Source organism: Salvia hispanica, chromosome 4 (assembly GCF_023119035.1).
Source record: "Salvia hispanica cultivar TCC Black 2014 chromosome 4, UniMelb_Shisp_WGS_1.0, whole genome shotgun sequence".
In the NCBI taxonomy this organism is placed as follows: Eukaryota; Viridiplantae; Streptophyta; class Magnoliopsida; order Lamiales; family Lamiaceae; genus Salvia; species Salvia hispanica.
Window position 1 is genome coordinate 56,135,851 of NC_062968.1, and position 22,524 is coordinate 56,158,374.

Consider the following 22,524-nt stretch of genomic DNA (forward strand, 5'->3'; position numbering starts at 1 on the left):
TTTTAATCCATCATTTTCATCTTAACCACATACTCCCTCCGTCTAACGATACTTGAAGCGTTTCTTTTCAGTACGAAATTTAAGAAAGTTGTGTTCAATAGGTTAAATAAAGTAGATGAGAGAATAAAGTAAGAAAAAGATGAGAGAGTAAAGTAAAAGAAAGAATAAAGGATATGAAATTAGATGTTTTGTTTTTAGCCAAAAAGAGAAATGGTTTAAGTAACCTGGGACAACCTAAGACTCGAGTAACTTAGGATAGAGGGAGTATAAAATAGAACTATCTCCGTCCACAAACAACGGTCTTAGTATTACATGACACGAGTTTTAATGCAAAATTAATAGTACTAGTTGATATTAGTGTGTTGACGGTCGCAAAAATCGATTAAGGTAAGTAGAATACCCTCATACTACAACGAAATGAATTAACCTTGATTTTGGACGTTTTATTATAGGAGCCTATTGACGATCGCAGAGATCAATTGTATCGGACCCGGCGCCAAGACTTTGGGCAGAGCGGCATGGGCAAGAAGCAAGCTGCGTGGTCAAGGGTTGCAAGACTTAATTAACATCAACTACATTAATAGAGATGGATGGCTTACGCCTACATGATCACTGGCAATCAATTGGAAAAACATTGAAACCTCAAGCTCCATAATAAATTCACTGATCATATACTTTTAGCCTGTTATTGATTTCTTGCAGAACATAAATAGTTGGATAAGTGGTTGTTCTCTTTTACTCAAATACACTCATTTCTTAGGTGATATAGTGATGGAATGAAATCTAAATGTAGTATAAGTTTATTCATAACAAAAGGGAATTATTTAGTTGATTGGACAATTTACAAACACAAGCAAACCCAACAATTAAGCATGTATGAGGGAATATATAAATGAAATTTGAAGAAACATTTCAAAGGAAAAGAACTGATAAAGAAAGTGGTTGCTGAATGCAACAAAGTCTGATAAAGAAAATTCCAATTTAACTTGACATGAGAAAAACAAGAAGCTCAGAGGAAAAGAACTGCTAGTCGAATCAAATCCAAGAAACATCAAAATTGTCGAGGAGAAGAGCTGCGACACTAACTTCAATATTTGATCGGAGCAATGACATCGAGTTGGGAACCAAGCTTCTCTTGGGCGATCTTCTCAGCTTTAACCCTCAATTTAGTCAACTGCTTCTTCCTCTCATAAGTAACCTGAGCTCTGTCCTTCCTCTTCTTCTCCAACTCCTATAAAACATAGGAGCACAATGAATGTAAGAATAGCATATACCAGCAAACAAAATATGATATAGCTGGAAACAGAGTAATCACTTAGTAAGCACAGTGTAAAGGCCGGTGTAACTGGAAACATCAAGACAAAATCAAGTCTGATGTATTTGGGTTGTGAAAAATAGGCCAGATATGTACAGTGCCAATAAGATTTCATTCTTCAACAAGATTACAATTTTTTCATCTATTTCATGATCAGAACAGAGGATTGACATGACACCACAATTTCGAATGTAATGGGATTTCAAAAAATGTCAGATGTGCGCACTACATACACATTAGTATCAAAAGGAGAACACGTTACATATACTATGAAATCACCCAAAAAGCAAGTAGGAAATACTTAAATCATAGTATTTTTTAAATATATCATATTCCCTCGAAAAGCAATCAAAATGATGATGGAACTTACCCTGATGGTATCATAATGGTTCCATCCAACTTCAGATGACAGTCTTCCCAATAAGCAATACTTGTGCCCAGCTTGGAGCCTCAAGACCTTGAGAGCATCTGGAATCACCATCCTTTTGATCTTATCATATGGCGGAGGCACACCCTCGTACACCTTAAGGCGAGCAAGAGCAGCTTCTCCTCTCTTAGTCTTGTGAGGAATCATTCTGTGATAAACATTACCAAGTTAGCACAACCTCATGATTACCATCCAAAACAATCAAAATGTAAAAAATTTGTGAATGGGATAAAATTTACAAATTCCATAAAATTGCTAACAAGCACTCACACACATATACTATAAAGCATAGACTCGATACATAATCGGAGTTTAGGGATCAACACATGACTAAAAACACTCAGGAAGCTGAATAGACTAACCAATAGATCATATTGTAAACTTCACATGTCAAACCAAAGCTAAAATTGCATTCCATGTGACACTATACTGAAAAATTATCTTCAATTCAAAGGAAAAACTGAATTAAAATTAACAAATCCAAATTGAAGCTGAATAGACTAACCATTAGATCACACTGTAAACTTCACATATCAAACCAAAGCTAAAATTGCATAGCATATGACACTATACCGAAAAAAATATCTTCAATTGAAAGGAAAAACTGAATTAAACATTCATGCTTAGTCCAAACAGCATTAACAAATCCAAATCGGAGCTGAATCGGAGTCTAAATCAACACATATGACTAAAAACACTCAGGAAGTTGAATAGACTAACTAATAGATCATAATATAAACTTCACATGTCAAACCAAAGCTGAAATTGCATAGCATATGACACTATGCCGAAAACAATATCTTCAATTGAAAGGAAAAACTGAATCAAACATCCACGCGAAGTCCAAACAGCATTAACAAATCCAAATTAGAGCTAAATCGGAGTTTAAATCAACACATATGACTAGAAACACTCAGGAAGCTGAATAGACTAACTAATAGATCATATTGTAAACTTCGCATGTCAAACCAAAGCTAAAATTGCATTTTAAGCAACACTATACCGAAAAATTATCTTCAATTGAAGGGAAAAATTGAATTAAACATTCACGCGAAGTCCAAACGGCATTAACAAATCCAAATCGGAGCTGAATCAATCATCAAACACGTAGACTGCAATCAAATATGAAAAATCATACCCACGGATAGTCCTCCAGAGAATCTTCGAAGGAGCACGGAAGTGGATGGGGCCATGAGACGGCTTGGTGTTCATACGCTTGCGGAGGAACCGCAGGTACTTCATTTTCTGGCGAACGAGGCCGCCGGAGAGGCAGATTTCCTCGCAGCGGACGACGACGACTCTCTGGCCGTTCAAAAGCTCCTTCGCCAGAATAGAGGCGAGACGGCCGAGCATGTGGTTCCTGGCGTCCACCACCACTCTCTTAGCACAGATACCTGAACCAGACACCATTTTTCTCTCTCTGATCTGCTCTCGGATGAAATGAGGGCTGTGGGGGAGATTAGGGTTTTGGGGTGCCGCTGTATCTATTTGTATGTATTAGTGATAAATTAGGGCTGGAAATTGGGCTTTTTGAGTGTTGGGCATTGGGCCTGGTCCAGTTGAATTGGGCCTAGAGTTTTTTTTTTAATACAGTATTCAATTTGTTTTTTTTTTTTTGGATTTTGATTTTAGGTTTTATATACGATATTTTCTAATTTTCATTACTTAACTTTGGGATCTTACAAGTTATACACGTAAGTATTTGAATTAGCTTTCAATTATTGATTGTGAATAGACTGGAGTGGTTAAAAATATTCTCACGTCAAATAGGCCTTTATGTCAAATGTTTTTCAAATGTAACATGATTATTCTAGATTTGGCAATTTGATGTAATTGTTTTATTTTTGTAATACTTCAAAATGATGGTTGGATTTATAAAAATTCTTAAATGTGTACACTTAAATTAACATAAATTTAAAGGTCGCGCCACAAAGGACTCGAACCTAAATTCTTTGGACTCAAGTATTATTAATCTTTCTATCGCTAGGCCAACTCACACACGTCATTGTTACTTTTAGTACTTCATTATATCAATGCACTCAGAGCATCAATTATTCTTATATTTGTAACATAAATTTCTAGGATTCAAATCTCTTCATTACTATTTTACTCACTCAAGTATATTTAGATATATAGAGTTTCTCATACATTTCTTAAACATATATTAATAGATGTTTTGTTCATATCCTAGATAAATGCACTTCACCAAACTGAAATGCAACAAAACAAGATTATTTCAATTGCCAATACATACCTTAAAAAAAACAAAAGCATACTCAAGTTTTTGCAAGACCTCAACACACTTGACTTCAACATTCACAAATATCTCTAATAAAAGCCATAACATCTCCATGAGAAGATCCCCCAACACCACTTGCACTCTTACAAATCTCTTGCACCTCCTTGGCCCTTCTTCTCCTCTCCTTCGCCTCGGGGCTCCCGGAATCCATAACCCTCAACACAACCTCAGCAATCTCATCCTCTCCCACCAAACTATCATCCCCCTTCTTCACTCTCACCCCAAACCCCCAATCCTCCACAACCATCTTACTATTAGTAACTTGATCCCAAAATATAGGGAATGTCAGCATGGGAAGCCCAGCAAACGCGCACTCTTTAGTCGAATTCCACCCACAGTGCGACCAGAAGGCCCCTACAGAAGGGTGCGACAACACCTTCAGCTGATCACACCACGGCACCACTATCCCTCTGCCCCCGCACCTCTCCTGAAGGCGATCCTCCTCTCCACGCCCGACCCACAAGAAGCGGACGCCAGCACGGCTCACGCCACCAACAATCTGATCAAACTGGGCTTTCGAGACGGAGAGGAAGCTGCCTTGTGAGATGTAGAGAACAGAGTGCTGAGGCTGAGCATCCAGCCATTGGAGGTAGTGTGGCTTGTCATCATCAAGTGTGGGATTGAGGGATGGTATTGCAAGGCCTAGGGAGTAGATTTTGGTGGGAATGGTTTGTCTTAAAGTGTCAATGACTTGGGATTCTAGCTCATAGACAGAGGTGAAGAGGAGATATTGAGCTTTTGGTACTAATTGAATTGCTTCTAAGGCATGAGGTAGAACTTCATTGCCTTTGCCATGGATTGGAGTTGGGAGATCTGTGACTCTTAGTGGAGGGACTCCTGGGATGTAGTCTACCAAGTTTTCCTCTTCTTCTTTATCTGAAAATGCAATGTTAATATTTGATTAGGCACATTTCATAACCTTTTATGACATTATCTATAGATTATGTAGCTATGGTAATATATAGTATTCCCTCCGTCCCTATGTAGTAGAGGCATTTCTTTTCGGCACACGATTTAAGAAAAAATATTTTAAATGAGTTAAGTAAAATGAGAATAAAGTAGAAAGATAAAAGGTAGAAGGATGAAGAGAGGGTAAAGTAAGAGAGAATAAAGTACTTTTTGTCGAAAAAGGAAATGACTCAGCTACAGTGGACAAGCTAAAAAAGAATACGACTCAGCTACAAAGGAACGAAGGGAGCATGTCCATAGAGTATGTATGTAGAAAATTGTCAATTTTACAATTTATATGTAATGTAGATGTTAATATGTTATCATGGCTAGGGTTGCACATTGTGTCTCAAGACTCCCAACTCTATAACCTTTTGATGCCACTTTGAAAATAAAGATTTCATGAGAAAATTGTAAAAAAAAATCATAAAATTTAATTAAATTATGGATCATCCTGTAATTTTAAAATCAAGTGCAAAAATTCATGAAATTTTGAATTTGTTCACAATATTCCACAACGAAATATTTTTATGAAATTGTATCTAAGATAATAGCCATGAAATCATTCGTGGATGTCATCACTATTGAGTAAACGATGCCGTCTATTCATAAAGAAAACAACATCAACAATATATTACAAACAATATATTACAAGTAAGCGACTCGATGTTCGCCATAGAACAATTGTGAAAAAATCAAAACTTCAAGATTTTTTTCCCACACATTTACAAAATTATGGAAATGCACATGACTATAAATTATCTTCACACTTAGAAAATGGCTAGTCTTCATAAATACTTTCTTTCTCATTTAAAGTGATAGTGACATATCATCTTGTAAAGAGATAAGAAAAACAAAACATATGTGATGAAAATAGCAAAACATGAAAATATAAATGAAAAGAAAATCGACCTCCAATTTGGGAGCGTTGGAAGATGAGATGAGAGTGGTGAAAAATGGAGAAGACGGTGGCCGACATGGTGTAGAACGACGCCACCGGAATATTCCTCCGGGCGCCGAGGCCCACCACCCACGTCATGTACGTGTCGTAGACGATGACGGCGGGCCTCGGCGGGGGGAGGCGGCCGAGGAGGTCCTCCACGGGCGCCTCCAGGTTGGCGAGGACGGCGCGGTAGAAGGCCGGGAAGTCCTTGCCGCGGCCTATCTCGGAGGGGATCACGTTGGGGAACGTGTGGAAGGCGAAGTTGGGAGGGAGAGTGGTGGTGGTGGGGGTGGCGGCGAGGAGGGTGAGCCACTCTTGGGTGACGAGGAAGGAGACGGTGGCGTCGGGGCGGGAGGCGAGGATGAGGCGGCAGAGGTTGAGCATGGGGTTGATGTGGCCTCGGCCGGGGTACGGGAGGGCCACGATGTGGGGGGGTGCGGCCATGTTTCTGCGGCGGAGATGGTGGTGGTTGTCTACTTGGGGGGAGGTGGATATTGGTGGAATTTGGGAATCTAGAGGCGTTGTGGAAACATACTCTTATTTATTGTGGGATTGTTTTGGTTGTTTTGTGTACCTTTCATTGTTTTAGTTTTTCAAAAAAATTTAATCACAAAATATTTAGTACGAATGATTTGATGTTACTCCCTCCGTCCCCTATTAGGAGTCACTCTTTGACTGAGCACGGATTTTAAGAAATGTAAAGAAAAGTTGGTTGAAAAAGTTAGTGAAATGTGGGACCCATTTTTTTATATTGGTTTTATAATAAAATGTGAGTGAATTGAGTTATGGAAAGTGAGACCTACTTACTATTTATGGTAAAAATGAAGTGTGACTCTTAATTGGGGACGGATCAAAATGGAAAAATGTGACTCTTAATGAGGGACGGAGGGAGTATTTGAAGTATGAAGAAAAATGAGGAGAAAATAAAATGCATTGAATATAATGATTCAATAGAATATACTTTATCTGTATTAGAGGTGCCCACGGTTCCAGAACCGGTGATTACGGTTCGGAACCGCCGGTTCTGGTTTTGGAAATTGCCGAACCGGAACCGAACCGCGAGGCTGTTTCGCGGTTACGGTTCCGATTCCAAAACTGCCGGTTTTGATTTCGAACCGACGGTTTTTCGGCGGTTTTTTACGATTCTTCACGGTTCCAAACTGCCCTTTTTTGCGGTTCTAGCTTGGTTTCACAGTTTTCCGGCGGTTTTTCGTGGTTCCGGCACGGTTTCGGTTCAAAAGAATTTGAACCTGAACCGAACCACAGTTCAAAAATCGACAGCTTCGATTTGGATAAATTCTCACGGTTTCAGTTACAGTTTCGGTTTTAACCGTTGTTTCGGTAAACCTTGGACAGATCTAATTTATACGACTAAAAACGTAACTTCTTTATTTTTTTGAAAAGAAATAATATCATCTTTATTTTTTCACCTCTTGTTACATTCTCTTTTTTCATAAAATCTCATACTGCAAATCAAATACTTCATATTATATGGGTAAGATTAATTTTGAAAAAAAAGTAACTAACTAACTATGATTGATTGCAAATATACTGAAATGAAATGAAATACTAGCAAAAGTGAGATATTTTATTGCCGAAAATGAGTACTCCTCAAGTGGTAGTAGTATTTTATTTAAAGATTGTAGATTTTTAAAATTTCAAAGATTGGGCTAGGCCCGAGCCCAACTTAATGTAAAATGTATTGGGGCCTTCCACTACATCCTAATAAAAAATAATTTGGGCTTTCCAATATGGAGGGTACACTGTGCACCATATTCAAAATAAATTTAAAGTGAAACATTTTATGTTTAAAGTGAGACTATTACATTCACACACCTACCACACTATCAATTAATTTGTTAGAATTCATGTCATGCATATAATGGTAATTTTGATTAGGAATTATTTTTTAAACGTAATAGGTAGAATCAACATAATGCAAATCTCTACTAACAAGCAATGACAGATTCAGGTGGGATCGGAGTCGATCTATGCTATCTCCGACTCTGCTCAATCCTTCGATGTAACGGTTCTTATGCTCTCCTTTCACTACTCTCAGCGACAGTTGACACATCACCATTGCCTTCCGATGCCGACATCAATCTTCATTAATCTCTATTGTGTCTGATCCTACGAGTTTTATCACTCCTTGACCTTAATGCTAGATGCTAGCACAATCAATTCTGGCCCATTTCTGACAAGTCAACCCATATCCGAGCAAAACTATAGACGTGTGGGGGAGAAAGCGTTGACCTTAAATTAAAACGTTGTAAACTATTACTAGATGCCTTATGCACATTTTGTCTTGCTACTTATTTTCCTTGGCTTATATATACATAAAACAATAAAAGGCCAGCTTGTATTATAGATGCATGGTAGACGTAACATGGGTGTTGAGCCATCGAATCAAAGGGTCCACACAAAAAACTAGTTACAAATGCATCACTAAATAACATCGATCACATGTAAATATCTCAACACATTTACTGGTTAACTCACATATATATGTAGTAATATCTTAGTAATATCTTTCATATCTGTCACTTCCAATGTTAAATTTTATGAAGCTGAGGTATAATCCATAGAAATCCATGGGTTGATAGGAGGAGAGGCCAATGAGACTTATATAGTAGATTAAGCTCTTTGTGTACAAAGATGTGGGATATTATTACATTCATTTTTATGTTTCAATTGCCAACACCCTCCCTCAAACCCTTCAAGGTGAACCTTGGAGGGATTGGACTTGTTTTTATAATCGGTTGGACAACTGGCCCAATTTTTTTCCGATCGGTTGGACCACTGGCCCAATTTTAAGCCCAGATATACTGCTGGTCAGTCATTTTTTCCGATTTCAGCCCAGATATACTGCTGGATCAGTTAAATTTGACCCACAGTCGATGACCCACTCTGATACCATGATAGAAATCCATGAGTTCTATCCTAAAACCAATTGGTAATAGGAGGAAGGGCTCATGAGACTTATATAGTGGATTAAGCTCTTTGTGTACACCGATGTGGGATATTATTACATTCATTTTCTGTTTCAATTGCCAACAATAATTTCATTTATTGAAGCGTACATGATACGTGAAGGGAAACCATCGATCGAAACCCTGGTCAAGTTCCATCTCAAAACCAATTGTGACAAAAGGAGTGACTTTTACCTAAGTATTCAAGTTGATCTCGCTTTACTTCACATTTTCGATTCAGGACATCTCACATGTGAATATGTCAACAAAAATGTGAACAAAATTACTACATAGATTTATGATTATCTTGGTGCACAATACAAATTCATACAAACATTATGTTTCTATATCTATCACTTCATATGCCATTGTTTGCATGGATAAAACTGAAAATTTGTTGAACTGAGTTTGCCAGATCTTCAGCCGTGAACCTTGCCTCCCCATTAATCTACAACACACAAACATTTAACACAATTTTAATCAATACTCTCATAAACAAACAAATGTTTATATATATTGAGATAGATCATACCTTGATATTGAAAGAATAAAGAACAGTTTGTTCAATAGTAGTGATATTAGTATGCAGAATAGTGAGCTGCAAATCTTCAAGTGCAGCAATGGTTTGGATGAGCTGTCCATGTCTTCTCCTCGACAGAATCTTGATCAAAGCATCAAACCCTAACAGCTTCACCTCCACATCTGCTAAGAATGACTTGCTCTCCGCGGTTTCTTCTCGAAGACCTGCAGTTTCTTCATCACTTGGAATGGCTAACATCTGAGGCTGCTGCTGCTGCTGCACGGCCGTGGATGGATCTCCAGCTGGCCTTGCCCCATCTCCGTACAGCCTCCTCCTCTTCTGCGACTCGAGGCATTGGAGGAGCTGCTCTAGCTCCCTCACAAACTCAATCGCTCCACCAATTATAGATGCTTGATCACCCTATATATATATAATACATGTATCAATTAATATCATAGGAACATCATTTTGTGTTACTTTTATTAGGACTTGAGGTTTCAGAAAGTGGAAGTTAGATAAAAAGCTAAGATATGATCAGTGACAGAGCCAGACATTTGACGTTGTGGAGCTAAGAAGATATTTCACATTCTCCTTAATAAGGTTTCATCTAAATATAGATTAAACTCAAATTTATCATAATTAACAAACCTTGGAAAAGTCCTAATTTTGTTACAATTTTCAAATATTAGTCTTTGAGGAAAGATGGAAGATAAAAAGAGAGAAAAATTAGCCATGTGTTTTAAGTTATAACATAGTACAAAAATTCTCAAAATGTATTCAATGATAATATTAAAAAAATTTATTTATTACCCTTACTTTACCACGTAGCTCCGGCAATGGTCTAGCTAGAAAACCTAGACGGTATGAAAATTTTTAAAAAAAAGCTAAATGAAAAGTCACATCAAAATTTACCTAAACAAAAAGGCCATGAAATAATCGACAGATAATCCGTTGGTAAATTTACCGACAGACGTTGGCACGGCCAATATACGGTTCGATGAATAACCCTAATTAAATAAAAATGTAAAAAAAATTTGGTTTACCCTTTGAACATAGGAGCTAGGCATGAGAGACCTCAAGACACGAAGATGCTCATTCATTTGCTTCCTTCTATTCCTCTCCACAGCAATATGAGTCATTCTTTGGCTCTCAACTTCTTCCACGGTCTTCGAAGTTCTTGGCCTTTTCCTCTTGCTCTTCCCTTCCCCTTGAGTGCTCTTTTCCCCACCTCCTTGCTCTTCCCTCTCCTGAGAGGCCATCAACGAGATGCGGTGGTGGCTCTCGTCATCATCTTGCTGCAGCTTGAGGAAGAATCCGTCTTCTTCCTCGGGCGCCTTGCCTTGATTCAGCCCTAGTTTGGGGCCGAAGTCGGCAAACTGCATCACATCCGCGAAGCTCAGCTTGTCGAAAGAATTCGACCCGCAGAAGTTGGATGATGATAGAAGTGGTATTGCTCCCATTTCTTGATTGATTGAATCTTGTTGTTGCTCATAGTCAAGTCCAGGGAAATTTTCCTGCCAAAGAGAAGGCTCTATGTAAGACAACATTTTCATGAAATGATACATCAATTTTGTAACTTTAATATGAGAAAAAAGATTCTTGGACCTATGTAGATTTATGCCATACCATGTAATTTCCTTCTTTCTCCATATATGTGTGTGATTAGACAAACCCTAGGTGGGCTCCACTGATCAAGTGATAAAACCCTTGTGTGTTTTTTTTTATTGATGAAAAGGGTCCACCAAAAACCTGTTCAAGTTACAGCAATTATGAAGATATATCTTGTCAAATATCAAGAGATACATAAACAAATAAATGATTGGGTTTGACATATCATATGATGACAAAAATGATTAATCATACAAACGAAATAAAGACACAACGTGATGAAACAACACTAGCATCCTTGAGAAATTAACAGAGTGGAAAATTCAAGAGTGGGATTTTGTACTGAAAATATTGTGTATGTGATGAATGAAGATACATACTTGTGATTTGGAAGAAAAGGGAGCTGATATCTGTATTTTTACTTTATAATATGCACATATATATATGTGTGTGTGTGTGTGTGATTCATGAGGTTGGAGAGGAGCCTGTGGATTAATTTCCACCTCACACAAAAAATTAATTATCATGCTACACTTTTTTCACCCTCTTTAATTAATGCATATCACAGGTTAGCACCACCACCTTCTTTTTCATGACTGCTGTAATTGACCAACGCTCGAGAGATCTAAACCTTTTTTGAACTTTGAATCTTGAAAATTGATAGATGAGTTTTGATCTTATCTTTACTTCTAACACTAAAAAAGTTATTAAATTAGCCAAACACATATCATCTTTGTTAAAGTAGCCAAACTAGTAAATGTTACCACCGTATATATTTCAATTTTTATTTTGTAATTATGATGATCAATTATGTACTCCCTTCATCCCCGATTAAGAGTTACACTTTGACCGGACACGAGTTTTAAGAAATGTAAAGAAAAGTCGGTTGAAAAAAGACTCATTTTTTTATATTGGTTTTATAATAAAATGTGAGTGAATTGAGTTAGTAAAATGTGAGACCTACTTATTATTTATGGTAAAAATGAAATGTGACTTTTAATTGGGGACGGACTAAAATGAAAAAATGTGACTTTTAATCGGGGACGGATGGAGTAGCATGCAGAGAATTGAAGTGTTTCAAATGAGTACCGAAACCTTTGGCGCAGACATCCGTAACTAACATTAAATTAGTTAGGAATTAGTTAGGATTATAATTATAATACTGAAATTTGTAATAAAAGAATGTTCAAAATTAACTTACATGATAAGCCTCGTGTAAAATGCACGGGGAAGAATAACTTATAAAAATATTCTAAATTGGTATTAATTTGAAAGTATTGTTACATCTCGTTTATTTTTTCAAAGTGTAGTTTATATCTCGTTTATTTTTTCAAAGTGTAGTTTATATCTCGTTTATTTTTTCAAGTATAGTAGTCTTATCTCTCTTGTATGTCTGTTATTGCAAGTAACTCAGAACATGAAAAATGACAATGCGTTAAACTCAACAAAAAATAAACTAAAATGAGTAAATTGTGGATATTTACTAGCCAGTGAAATTGCATCATTTTTTTAACATCGTGTATATTGTTTTTGTACCGAAACATACTTCAAATAATTTGTGAAACTAAGATATCTACATGGAGAGAAACCCAAATTTGTTAGCTCCTCTTGATTGACTGAGATACTGCAGATGAATGGCACTTGACTACTGAACAACTCCTGACCAGCTAGAACAGACCATGGAAACACGCAGAACGAACCACAAAATGTTATCTACAACGATAATGGATTACGAGCTGAATTCAAAGGGTGGTGGGGGTGCAGGCCCTTCATCGACAGGCATTGTTGTGGCCGGTCCCTGCTGCCCAGGGGCTGATCTACCAAACACATCAAACACTGACGAGGGAGTACCAGTGATAGAAAATTCATCGGGCTCATCTGGTCGTAGATCTTTGAATACCACGATTCCTGAAGATGCTTTCTTAACTGGCATGTATCTGCTATTATCCAAAAATTTGATGAATTTCTCTTGAGAAAGCACTACCCTTGCAGGGTTGGTTAAAACTTCATACGATGGCTCAGGTTCTGTTTTCTCCTCCGCGTTGCTATCAGCCTGGCAAGAGAAGCGAAGAGAACCCCGGGTTAAGCAAATATTAAGTTCACACTTACTGAACAGCAAAGGCAATGAAATGTCATTGCAAATAAGCATGTTAGAATCAATTCACCCTCTAAGAAATGCTTCATGAATGAGAACCCAGAAAGGGAAAGCATATGAATCATAAACGAAGTGTCAATATTATAAACAATGGCATCGTACAAATATTTACCTGCATTGAATCCCCATCCTGGTTGATTGATTTACCCTTTACAGGACTTATTTCTGCCTTCTCGAACAGACTCTTCCTAGCCCTGCTTCTCAAGGCCTCTTTTTTACAATCCCTGCATGCCTCTGCCAACTTCTCGGACTGCTTCTTCTTAGATTTCATTGCCTCGGCCCGCCTCTCGGACTCTTTCTTAAGAGCCCTGATTTTAACTCTTAATGATGTTAAAAAGTTTGCAATGTGCATACTAGAAGTTATACCAACCATGGGGACAGTAGTAGGCTTAGGGTATGCAAACAATGACGGCTTAGCTTGCGATAGGAAATTAAACTTGGGTATATTCAAGTCATAGTTCACACCAATTAAGGCAGTTGGTGAGAAAGCCAGACTGATGCAATAGATGAATGGGTGCCAGAACCAGTATTGACTGAAAATAGCAAGACCAACAACGGCAGTCATTCTATCATGTTTTGTCTTTGAAAGTAACTTGATGGTCACATTCCGTCCGCCAGCATCTATAATCCCTGAAGCTAATATAGCACCCATCACGCTCATGTTATCTTCGTGCTCATTCATGATTATCTCTCTCAATTGTCGCCTAAATATTTAGCAAAAAGGGTGAAATGAGAAAAGATAAAGCATAGATAAGGTGAACATGAAATTCAGATACAATACCTGAAAGCACCAGCACGAGCGTCACTAGCTTCACTGATCTGAACCATCACCATTGCCATTGCAATTAGAGCGCCTTGACGGACAAAGTCGACAACGTCCGAGGTTAGTGGCTCTAGCAACGATATGGCCTCAGAAAGCCCGGTACCTGCACAAGCAATCCCAACCGCCAGTGCAGCACCATAACGCATGTGTGGATTGTAGGACGTCGATAACAGGGAGACAGTTTTAGTGCACTACATATTAAAGAAGTTAATACTACATCAAATAAATGCAAGTTGACTTCTTAAAAGTCTCAGAGTCCATCAATAGACAGACAGCAACAAAGTAGGAATCAAAATGGAAAACCAAATACACAACCTGTTCAGGATCAGAGTACATTACAAATCCAAGGGCAAGAACAGCAGTTCGTTTGACATCATCGCTTGCATCTGATACAGCAAAATGCAGCAACTTACGAATGGCCTTATTGTTTGATGTTCCTCTGTATGCCAAGGCTAGTGCATACATGCCTCCATAACGCAATACAGGGTCTTGATCACTAGTCATTTGCTCAATGAGTGTATCAGCTTCTTCCTCTCTTCCATAGACTGTAAGTGCTACTCCGAAGGCCAAACCCCTGTTATCATGTCACAGTCAAATATAAAGTGATATAAAAAGTGGTTAAAAAGTCTCTCAACCTCAGATTCATGACTAGCCACCTAATAATCTTTTCATGTTGGGTTTCTTTTGCGTATGCAAGCATAGACCCAGCCTGCTCAGTAGCAGTTCCAACCATCACTAAACCCAAACTAATACCAGCAGCCTGACTAGCAACAGCACTGTCAGTATACAACACATTATTTACTTCCTCAAAGACCTCTTCATCAGCAGTTCCTAATGCTGCCAAACCAAGGCCCAGGCAGGCACCATGCTGAATGATCTGTAGCATTTTATCATAGCAATATGTTACTAATCACTGCTTGGGGGAAAAGGAGGAAAGAAAAACAGGTTTAAAGAATGGCCGGACCTCTGTTTTAGTGCGCCTTAGGTTTTCCAGCAAAAAGGGTGTTATGCCTTTTCCATGATTTGCATGAATTAAACCAAGAGCATACAATGCTCCACTTTGCCGAGTATGGACAGCCACCATCACCCCCATCCTGCGGCAAGTAAGGTGCCATGAAGGACCTTCCTTGTTGTAGTTGACCACGATGGATGACGCCAAGTCCTGCGATTGTACTGAATTTCGCCCAATGTGTGGCCCTCGTCACCCAGTCCTGACATTTAATTGAAGTATTGGCTGAAATAACACCAAAAAACGGATGGAACAGAATCTGACAAAAAAATGATGTTAACAAAGAAATAGGTGCTTACCATATTTTCCCTCAGATATGTATCAACAGATGTTCCAGCATGCATAATAGCATTAGCATATACAATTGCAGTATGGCAGACTTTATCTCTCATCAAAACACACCGCTTTATTGTCTTAAGAATAAGGAGATCTGATCTGTAAGCAGACGGGAAAGAAATGCATCATGGTTTTAATTTAGTCCATTATAGATATTAAAGACAAAAATAATATAGCCTTACTTGTTATGGCTGTGTAAGAATTGCAGCGCCAACCGTATGGAAGTTTCTCCATCCAGAATTCCTCTGATTTTTGGCAACCCTTGGGCATAAACTGCTTCAACTGGATCAGTATATACTGTGTTTGCTTGATATGAGCATCCTCTGTTGTCAAGTACATCTGTTATTTGAGCATCCTCCATTGTCAGAGCATTTTCAGTTACTGCAGAATCTGGCTGAGCTGACTCCAACACCTGAGCAGGCTCTGAAGGCTGTGACTTGGGACTGGGAAGCAGATCACTCACCTTCAAAAGGAAAGCTGGATTCTCATTTTCCACAAGATCAAATGCAATCTGAAATGCCAATAGTGCATCCATCGACATTTTCTGTTCTTAAGAGTTCTCGCAATATGGTTGCAACGCCATCGGGCTCATCTAGGAACATTAGGTGCTGACACATGCTCAAATAATCAGGAGATGGCAGCTGCTGATGTATTTTGACCATAAGGCAGAGTATCTGTAGAACCACATGTCAGAAATGCATGCATTTAGCAAAAAAAATCTTAAATCACTCGAAACTATGGATCAAAATGCAATTCAATCATTCCAATCTGAAATTAATCATCGTCTGGTTGTAATTTAGAGGCCGACTGACCTAATACAGACTTAATTTAGAAACCTCGGATATGAAGGTCTACTCCAGTCTCTGTATACAACACAACTAGCACAGAAATAATATATGCTAAAGTAGGTTACCTCACGTCGATACTCCCTCTGTTTGACAAAGGAATGGCAGACATCTATGCAATAGTTAATTGTCGAATGAACATTGTCACTTCTTACAACTGCTTCCTCAAGCTTATCCAATCTTCTACATTCAATTGCCATCCCTATCGTTTGTCGATATTCTCCATCTGTTGTACATCTGTAAAAAATGGAGAACAGCCAGAGGGAATACACATGTCAGGAAACCACATAATTATGTTTTGTAACAGCAAGCTTACTAGACATACTTATCCAGCATTCTCTCAACAATCGCTTCCATCCTAGGGTCAATCACCGTTGATTTATCGTTCGTCTCAGCTGCTTTGGTCTTAAGCTTTGCATATTTGTCTATTGCTTTAGCTGAGTGAGACAAGAATACAACATAAACTATTAAAAACAGTAAAGCATTAAAGCACATCCGTAGGAGTAGGACATCAGCACCACTAAATACTCCTACAAAAACTATCAAGTGGCCACTGTCATCTTAATGAAAAAGAGAGTAGAATATTAGTGAAAAATTTTCAAAGGGGTGGTAACCAAAAATTTCTCACCAAGTAGAGCACGGACGTAGTCTGAGTCCTCAGATACATCAAAAAGAGGGCCAGCTCCCAGAGCATAGGACAATGAATCATTCAGCTCACCCAAATAAAGGAAAACCTAATGATAGAATGCACAATAATTTTTTAGAGAAAATAACTTAACATATGTCTGAATTGAAGCTATTCTTTTTACATAGTTGATACTACTAAATATATTCCTAACTTAAAATAGCTCCTATTCAAATTCAGATCGTATGCTTCTTCACAAAATGATGAAATATACAAGTTAGCACAGGCAAGATGATACCTTTTCATGCAAGTGTGAAACTTCTTCAGGACCTATCAGCAGCAGTTGTAGTATTATGATGATTGGATGCACTTATCCAGATAGCTAGACATGTATGATAATATTATCTGCCTTGTATCCGCTAAATAACCTATACATGCTCTTCCAAAATAAACAGAAACTTACAAGTTATACTAAACAACCTTATTTAACAATAGCAGCACTTCCGTCTCCAAAGCCACAACAGTTTGGACTCATGCTCTTAGTTTCTCTCTCACAAACATAATTGACCCAAGATTCTATTTACAGCTACTTATACCATAATAAACTTTATGTGAATCTAATACAGCATATCATGTGTATTTCTAATGTGGATATTGACTAATGTTCCTCAACTATCTTTGTGTTCACAATGTTCCTACTGGCAGCACTGGTGTTTATGTTCTTATATGATTTTTTTACCCCCAGGTAACATTGGCAGATTATATACTCAACATGGGATAATGAAGTTAAATATCAAACATGTTCCAGCATTGGAAAGCTTAAGATTGGACTTACATATGTCTAGTACATATATACACGCTAAAATTACATAATAAAGCATTCCCCATAACTAAGTTTGACACGCTAAGCTCTGACATTATTTTCATTAACTGAAACATAGACTCAGTAGAATAGAATTATAACTTACTAAAAAGACAATTTTACGTAGAAACAAAGTAAATAAATATATATACCACTCACACTTTTTTTTGCACAGTCAAATAGATTAAAAACAAGACTAACATAAAACAAAAATAAAAAGTCATGTGCAGTTTGAAGTCATTTTAAGCAAGTTACTTATAGTTTCTGACAAATTAAAATCCGAGAAATATTTCATGGCTCGTCTGCATAACAACACCTGACAAATAAAATGACACACGTATATAATTTCTGATGGGCCAACCAAATCATATATCAAAACAGAAACTGAATTTTTTTAAAGAAGGAGATATTTCACCTTTGATAGCAACAAGGCAGCTAGCTCCTTTTGGCCATACTCTTCATCTTCATACAAACTTTTTCTGCAACCAAAAGCAAAAGGAGAAGATTCTTCTCTCATGAAAAAACAGTTTCGATTGACTGAATATGAGAGTAATGGCCCATAGAATGCTTGGTAAAATTTATAAAAACCTCATCACCATGTAGCGGACTTGCAGTCATCAAAATCAAGAGATATATCACAGAAGATCTCAGGATGGCGAGTTAATATTTCACAGAGCACATATCGCCAAAAAGAACTGGAAAGCAAAATCAAAACATTAACAAGTCAGAACAGGCAAGCTATAACTCAACCAATGATATAAAATTTGCCAAAATTTATGCACAATGAAGAAGCATCTATTTAAAAGAACGCCAACAGAAATGTTACAGGGTACTAATAATTATCATGAGAGACTAAGCCTATACAAGAAACAGGCAAATGTATAATACAAACATTCAATAATCTAAAACTGAATGCCATAGTCCAATCAACACCAAATCTTAGCTCTGTTCGCTGTGATTCAGTGTTCAATAACAATAACTACCCTAAAAGAACAACCTAAATTTCCCGCCACTTAATGGCATTAACACTACAGAAAACACCTAAATGCTAAATTCCTCAAGTTTTGCGTATATAACCACAATATTACCCTAATTCAATCCAAACGGCCACAAAATCAACCATTCATTCCATCAAAATCCACATCGCAGAGAAGCAATAACTTGATAGCAATAACCCCGCAATCAACAATGCACAAAATTCCAGTTCAAAATTCAAATTAACGTTAATTCTCACATAAGCGGGATGGAATCGGCGATCTCAGGCCAGAAGTAGTCGACAAAGGCGTTGAGATGGGTGAGAGCGTGCAATTTCAGCTTCGGGTGAGTTTCCTTCAGCATAGCCAGAAGTCCACCGGCAGAACTCGCCCTCAGCGCCGGGTGCTCTGCATCCATTGTAGACAGATTGGGGCTAGGGCTTGAAGATGATCGCAAAATTGAAGCTGATTACGAGAAATTCTGTTGAAGTGTTCGCGATTTCTTTTCTTGGAAAAAGGGGCAAAGTTTCCACCTGAATGAATAGTGAAGCAGTTAAGCTTTTCCCCGCCTTTTAAATGGTTTTTTTTTTATTTCAAATTTCCTCTTTAACTTACTTTATTTATTAATAGGTCCCTCTACTTTTCAATAATTCTGATAGATTATTTTCAATCATACACCAATTAAATATGGTGTAAATGCTTGGAATAAAATTAATTTTCGATAAGACATATACTCAAAAATGAATTTAAATTTGGTGTAAATGGTTGGAGATGACCTTAGTGACCGCCCAAAACACGTACCCGGATAAGCACGTGGCCACTAAGCACGATGACTTATACGTGGATGTGCGCAAAAGCATGCAAGAAGCTAATGGATGCGAATCACGTGGTATTTTGTTTTTTATTTCAAAAATAAATTTATTCATGTATATTTTAAGTATATGGTGATTATTAATTTACGTATTTATGATGATTATTATGAAAAATGTCAAAATGATACCTTTTTTGTGCAAACTAGTAAAATTTAAAAAGTTTTTGCCATATTTAATTAAGTTATTCTAAATTATCTTAAATGGAAGTAATGGCAGCTTTATGCTCAACCGTTTAATTAACTCTATGCTCTCACTTTTTCTAGTGCAATTAAGTTCTATGGTTTATTCTTAATCTCACTCTTTCATTAAAACGCCGTGCTATGGTTTTATAATACGAGCTCTATTCAATAATATTCTAGTCATTTTTGTCATTAAATATCTCATATTTCTTTTCTTTTTTTCCACCAATAAATATCTCATTTTACTTTTACTATAGTTGGCAAGGAGAATCCACGTTTCACTAACTTATCACTCCACTTACATTTTATAATAAAATTAATATATAAAAGTAAGACTCACATTCCATTAACTTCTTTTACCACTTCATTTTATAAAGTCTAACAATATTTTAAATTCGAGCATGTCAAAAATGGGACATGGATGGAGAGAGTATATATACTACTTCCTCCGACCCACAAGAATATAGACTTTCCAATTTCGGAAACCCTTTTCTCTCTAATAAGGTGAGATCTATTTCCCACTAACAATACTTAAATTATTTTTTCTCTCTACCTCTCTTTTACTTTACCAATTTAACATTAAAACTCGTACTCAACTCAAATTGCATATTTTTTTAGAACGGAGGGAGTAGTACATTAAATAATACTAGTAGTACTTAAATGAATAAATGAACACCTGACTGCATTAAATTTAGTAGGAGTAGATCAGAAATTGAACTCGAATATGAGTATTGTGCATGTGTACACTCTACTCACTAAAAAGTAAAATCCAACCACTCAAAATCACAACTATTTCTGCCCAATCTGGATAAGTACTTGAATTTAAAGTGTTGGATTACAGTTGAAGAGGGAAAGAGAGGGAAAAAATCGTTTTATTTCCACTAGTTGGGCTACAAAATTACTTACGTAAATGATAATAGCAACTTTAACTAACAAAATTTGGTTAAATCTTGTTCAAATCTCACAAGATTCAAATTTGAAATATTAAATCATTTGAAATATCCATGTACAATCGTTTGATACACGGATGAGATAACTGAAAAAAATTAGAATTTCTTAGTTTTATAGTACAAGTTTTCAAATATTATGGAGAGGTGAAATTTAAATGACTACCAATCTAGTTATTAAATTGGACACACATTTACTCCAAAATAAGTTGGCAGTTGGGTTGTAGGGGACCAACTATACAATGTGCTTTATACTATTAATTTTAGAGATAAGTAACTTTTTTGTAGTATAAATATAGTGTATAGTCACGCAATTCTTGCATGCCGTGTGATGAAGATGGGCTCAGCTTCTCGATTTCTTGTTGGTTTAGTTTTGGTGATTTTGTTTGTGGATTGTTTGGTTTGTGCAGATGATCATGTTGTGGATGATGAGAAGAAGCTGTTGGGGAAGCCGTTTCTGAGGAAGCCGAAGCCGTTTCTGCGGAAGGGCTTCGGCTTCGGTGGAGGCGTAGGGCGCGGCCACAGGAAGGGGTTCAAGCGTAGATTTGGCGGCGGTGGGATTGGTGGTGGAGGAGGGTTTGGCGGCGGTGGGGGTTTGGGTGGAGGAGGTGGGCTTGGTGGTGGTGGGGGGTTGGGTGGGGGGATAGGTAGTGGTGGTGGAGGGTTAGGGGGCGGTGGTGGATTGGGGGGAGGGGTAGTGGCGGTGGTGGTGGTTTGGGAGGCGGAGGTGGGGGAGGATTTGGTGGCGGAGGGGGTGGTGGAGGAGGGCTAGGAGGTGGGGGTGGTCTTGGGAATGGTGGAGGGCTTGGAGGCGGCGGTGGAAGCGGCTTCGGAGGGGGTGGTGGGCTTGGAGGTGGGGGTGGTCTTGGTGGTGGTGGAGGTGGTGGCTTTGGTGGTGGTGGAGGTGGTGGTGGTGGCAATTGAATTGGTCTTTAACTCTTTGTTATATTTCATAATTTTCATTTATGTTGAAGTAGTTGGGAGTGTTGAATATTGGTAGGTAATTGTGTTTGTGGTGTTTTTATTTATTTGTTGTAGTGATTGGTGATGGAAGTGTTTGTGTTTCCATGAGATATGTGATGTTTGTTTGTAATAAATTTAATATTTTCGTTGTATAATTTTTTCTTTTCATGTTTTTTTCTTGTAATCACGAATACTACTTCTTTCGTCCGCAAAATGTTGTCCATGTTTAGTTCGGTATGGGTTTTAAGAAATGTGAAGAAAAGTGACCGGAAAAAGTTAATGGATTGTAGGTTCTACATTTATATATTGGTTTTATAATAGAATGTGAGTGTAATGAGTTAGTGCAAATTGAGGACCATATATAAGAAATGGAAAAAAAGCGAAGTGGATAACATTTTGTGGACGGACCAAAAACTAGACACATTTCACGGACGGTGGAGTACTTAATTTGTTTCAAGTTTGATTAATTTCCTTCCAAACAATAATATATATGCGCGAATAAATTCGCACAACCTATATTAATGTATTACGAAACGCGTAGTAAAAGAGAGTGAATACCAAAGTAGTAGTAGTAGTACATAATCTATTTTTAAAAAACAGCAAAAAAGCAATGAAATTAATGTGTAAGGGACCAGACATTAATACGTTAAAGTTGACATGCCTCTTGATTTAATTTTGGGACACATTAAATTTATTAAATACTTAAAGGAATTGGCTATGTGTATGGGGCATTGTAGATAAGGTCATCCTTTCATATAGCTAGGGAGGAAGGTAGGTTGGCTAGAGAGCTCCCATAATTTTAACAATAATGTCAAAATGATACAAAGACATAGTCACTTGGGTCTAATTAGATGATCTACATATCTACCTACTCCTTAAACAGAGTAATTACATAAAATTCAGGA

General features: G+C 37.5%; 4 protein-coding genes and 1 pseudogene across 6 annotated transcripts; 1 reads left to right on the top strand and 4 right to left on the bottom strand.

Annotated features, from left to right (window-relative positions):
* Nucleotides 1-866: 866 nt before the first annotated feature.
* LOC125219840 (60S ribosomal protein L13a-4) lies at nt 867-3,211 on the bottom strand. Its single transcript, XM_048121916.1, has 3 exons — nt 2,881-3,211; nt 1,686-1,890; nt 867-1,231 (listed from the first exon to the last, which is right to left on the bottom strand). The coding sequence occupies exons 1-3, from the start codon at nt 3,150-3,152 to the stop codon at nt 1,088-1,090; spliced, it is 621 nt and encodes a 206-aa protein (XP_047977873.1). The 5' UTR covers nt 3,153-3,211; the 3' UTR covers nt 867-1,087.
* A 747-nt stretch (nt 3,212-3,958) lies between these two features.
* LOC125219837 (UDP-glycosyltransferase 87A2-like) lies at nt 3,959-6,465 on the bottom strand. Its single transcript, XM_048121912.1, has 2 exons — nt 5,902-6,465; nt 3,959-4,917 (listed from the first exon to the last, which is right to left on the bottom strand). Exons 1-2 carry the CDS (start codon nt 6,374-6,376, stop codon nt 4,052-4,054), a joined length of 1,341 nt encoding a protein of 446 aa, XP_047977869.1. The 5' UTR covers nt 6,377-6,465; the 3' UTR covers nt 3,959-4,051.
* A 2,609-nt stretch (nt 6,466-9,074) lies between these two features.
* On the bottom strand, nt 9,075-11,403 carry LOC125219838 (transcription factor FAMA). Of its 3 annotated transcripts, XM_048121915.1 has the most exons (5): nt 11,285-11,394; nt 11,048-11,170; nt 10,465-10,935; nt 9,434-9,841; nt 9,075-9,349 (listed from the first exon to the last, which is right to left on the bottom strand). In XM_048121915.1, exons 2-5 carry the CDS (start codon nt 11,069-11,071, stop codon nt 9,260-9,262), a joined length of 993 nt encoding a protein of 330 aa, XP_047977872.1. In that variant the 5' UTR covers nt 11,072-11,170; nt 11,285-11,394; the 3' UTR covers nt 9,075-9,259. The 3 variants fall into 3 exon arrangements, with proteins under 3 accessions (XP_047977872.1, XP_047977871.1, XP_047977870.1); XM_048121914.1 differs by having other exon boundaries at nt 11,048-11,403; XM_048121913.1 differs by lacking the exons at nt 11,048-11,170; nt 11,285-11,394 and having other exon boundaries at nt 10,465-10,974.
* A 1,158-nt stretch (nt 11,404-12,561) lies between these two features.
* On the bottom strand, nt 12,562-19,076 carry LOC125221474 (annotated as a pseudogene).
* A 1,871-nt stretch (nt 19,077-20,947) lies between these two features.
* Nucleotides 20,948-21,771, top strand: LOC125224550 (acanthoscurrin-2-like). The gene is given in 2 exon segments (XM_048127969.1): nt 20,948-21,347; nt 21,350-21,771. Coding segments are annotated over 2 exon segments (591 nt in total). The 5' UTR covers nt 20,948-20,987; the 3' UTR covers nt 21,581-21,771.
* Nucleotides 21,772-22,524: the final 753 nt, after the last annotated feature.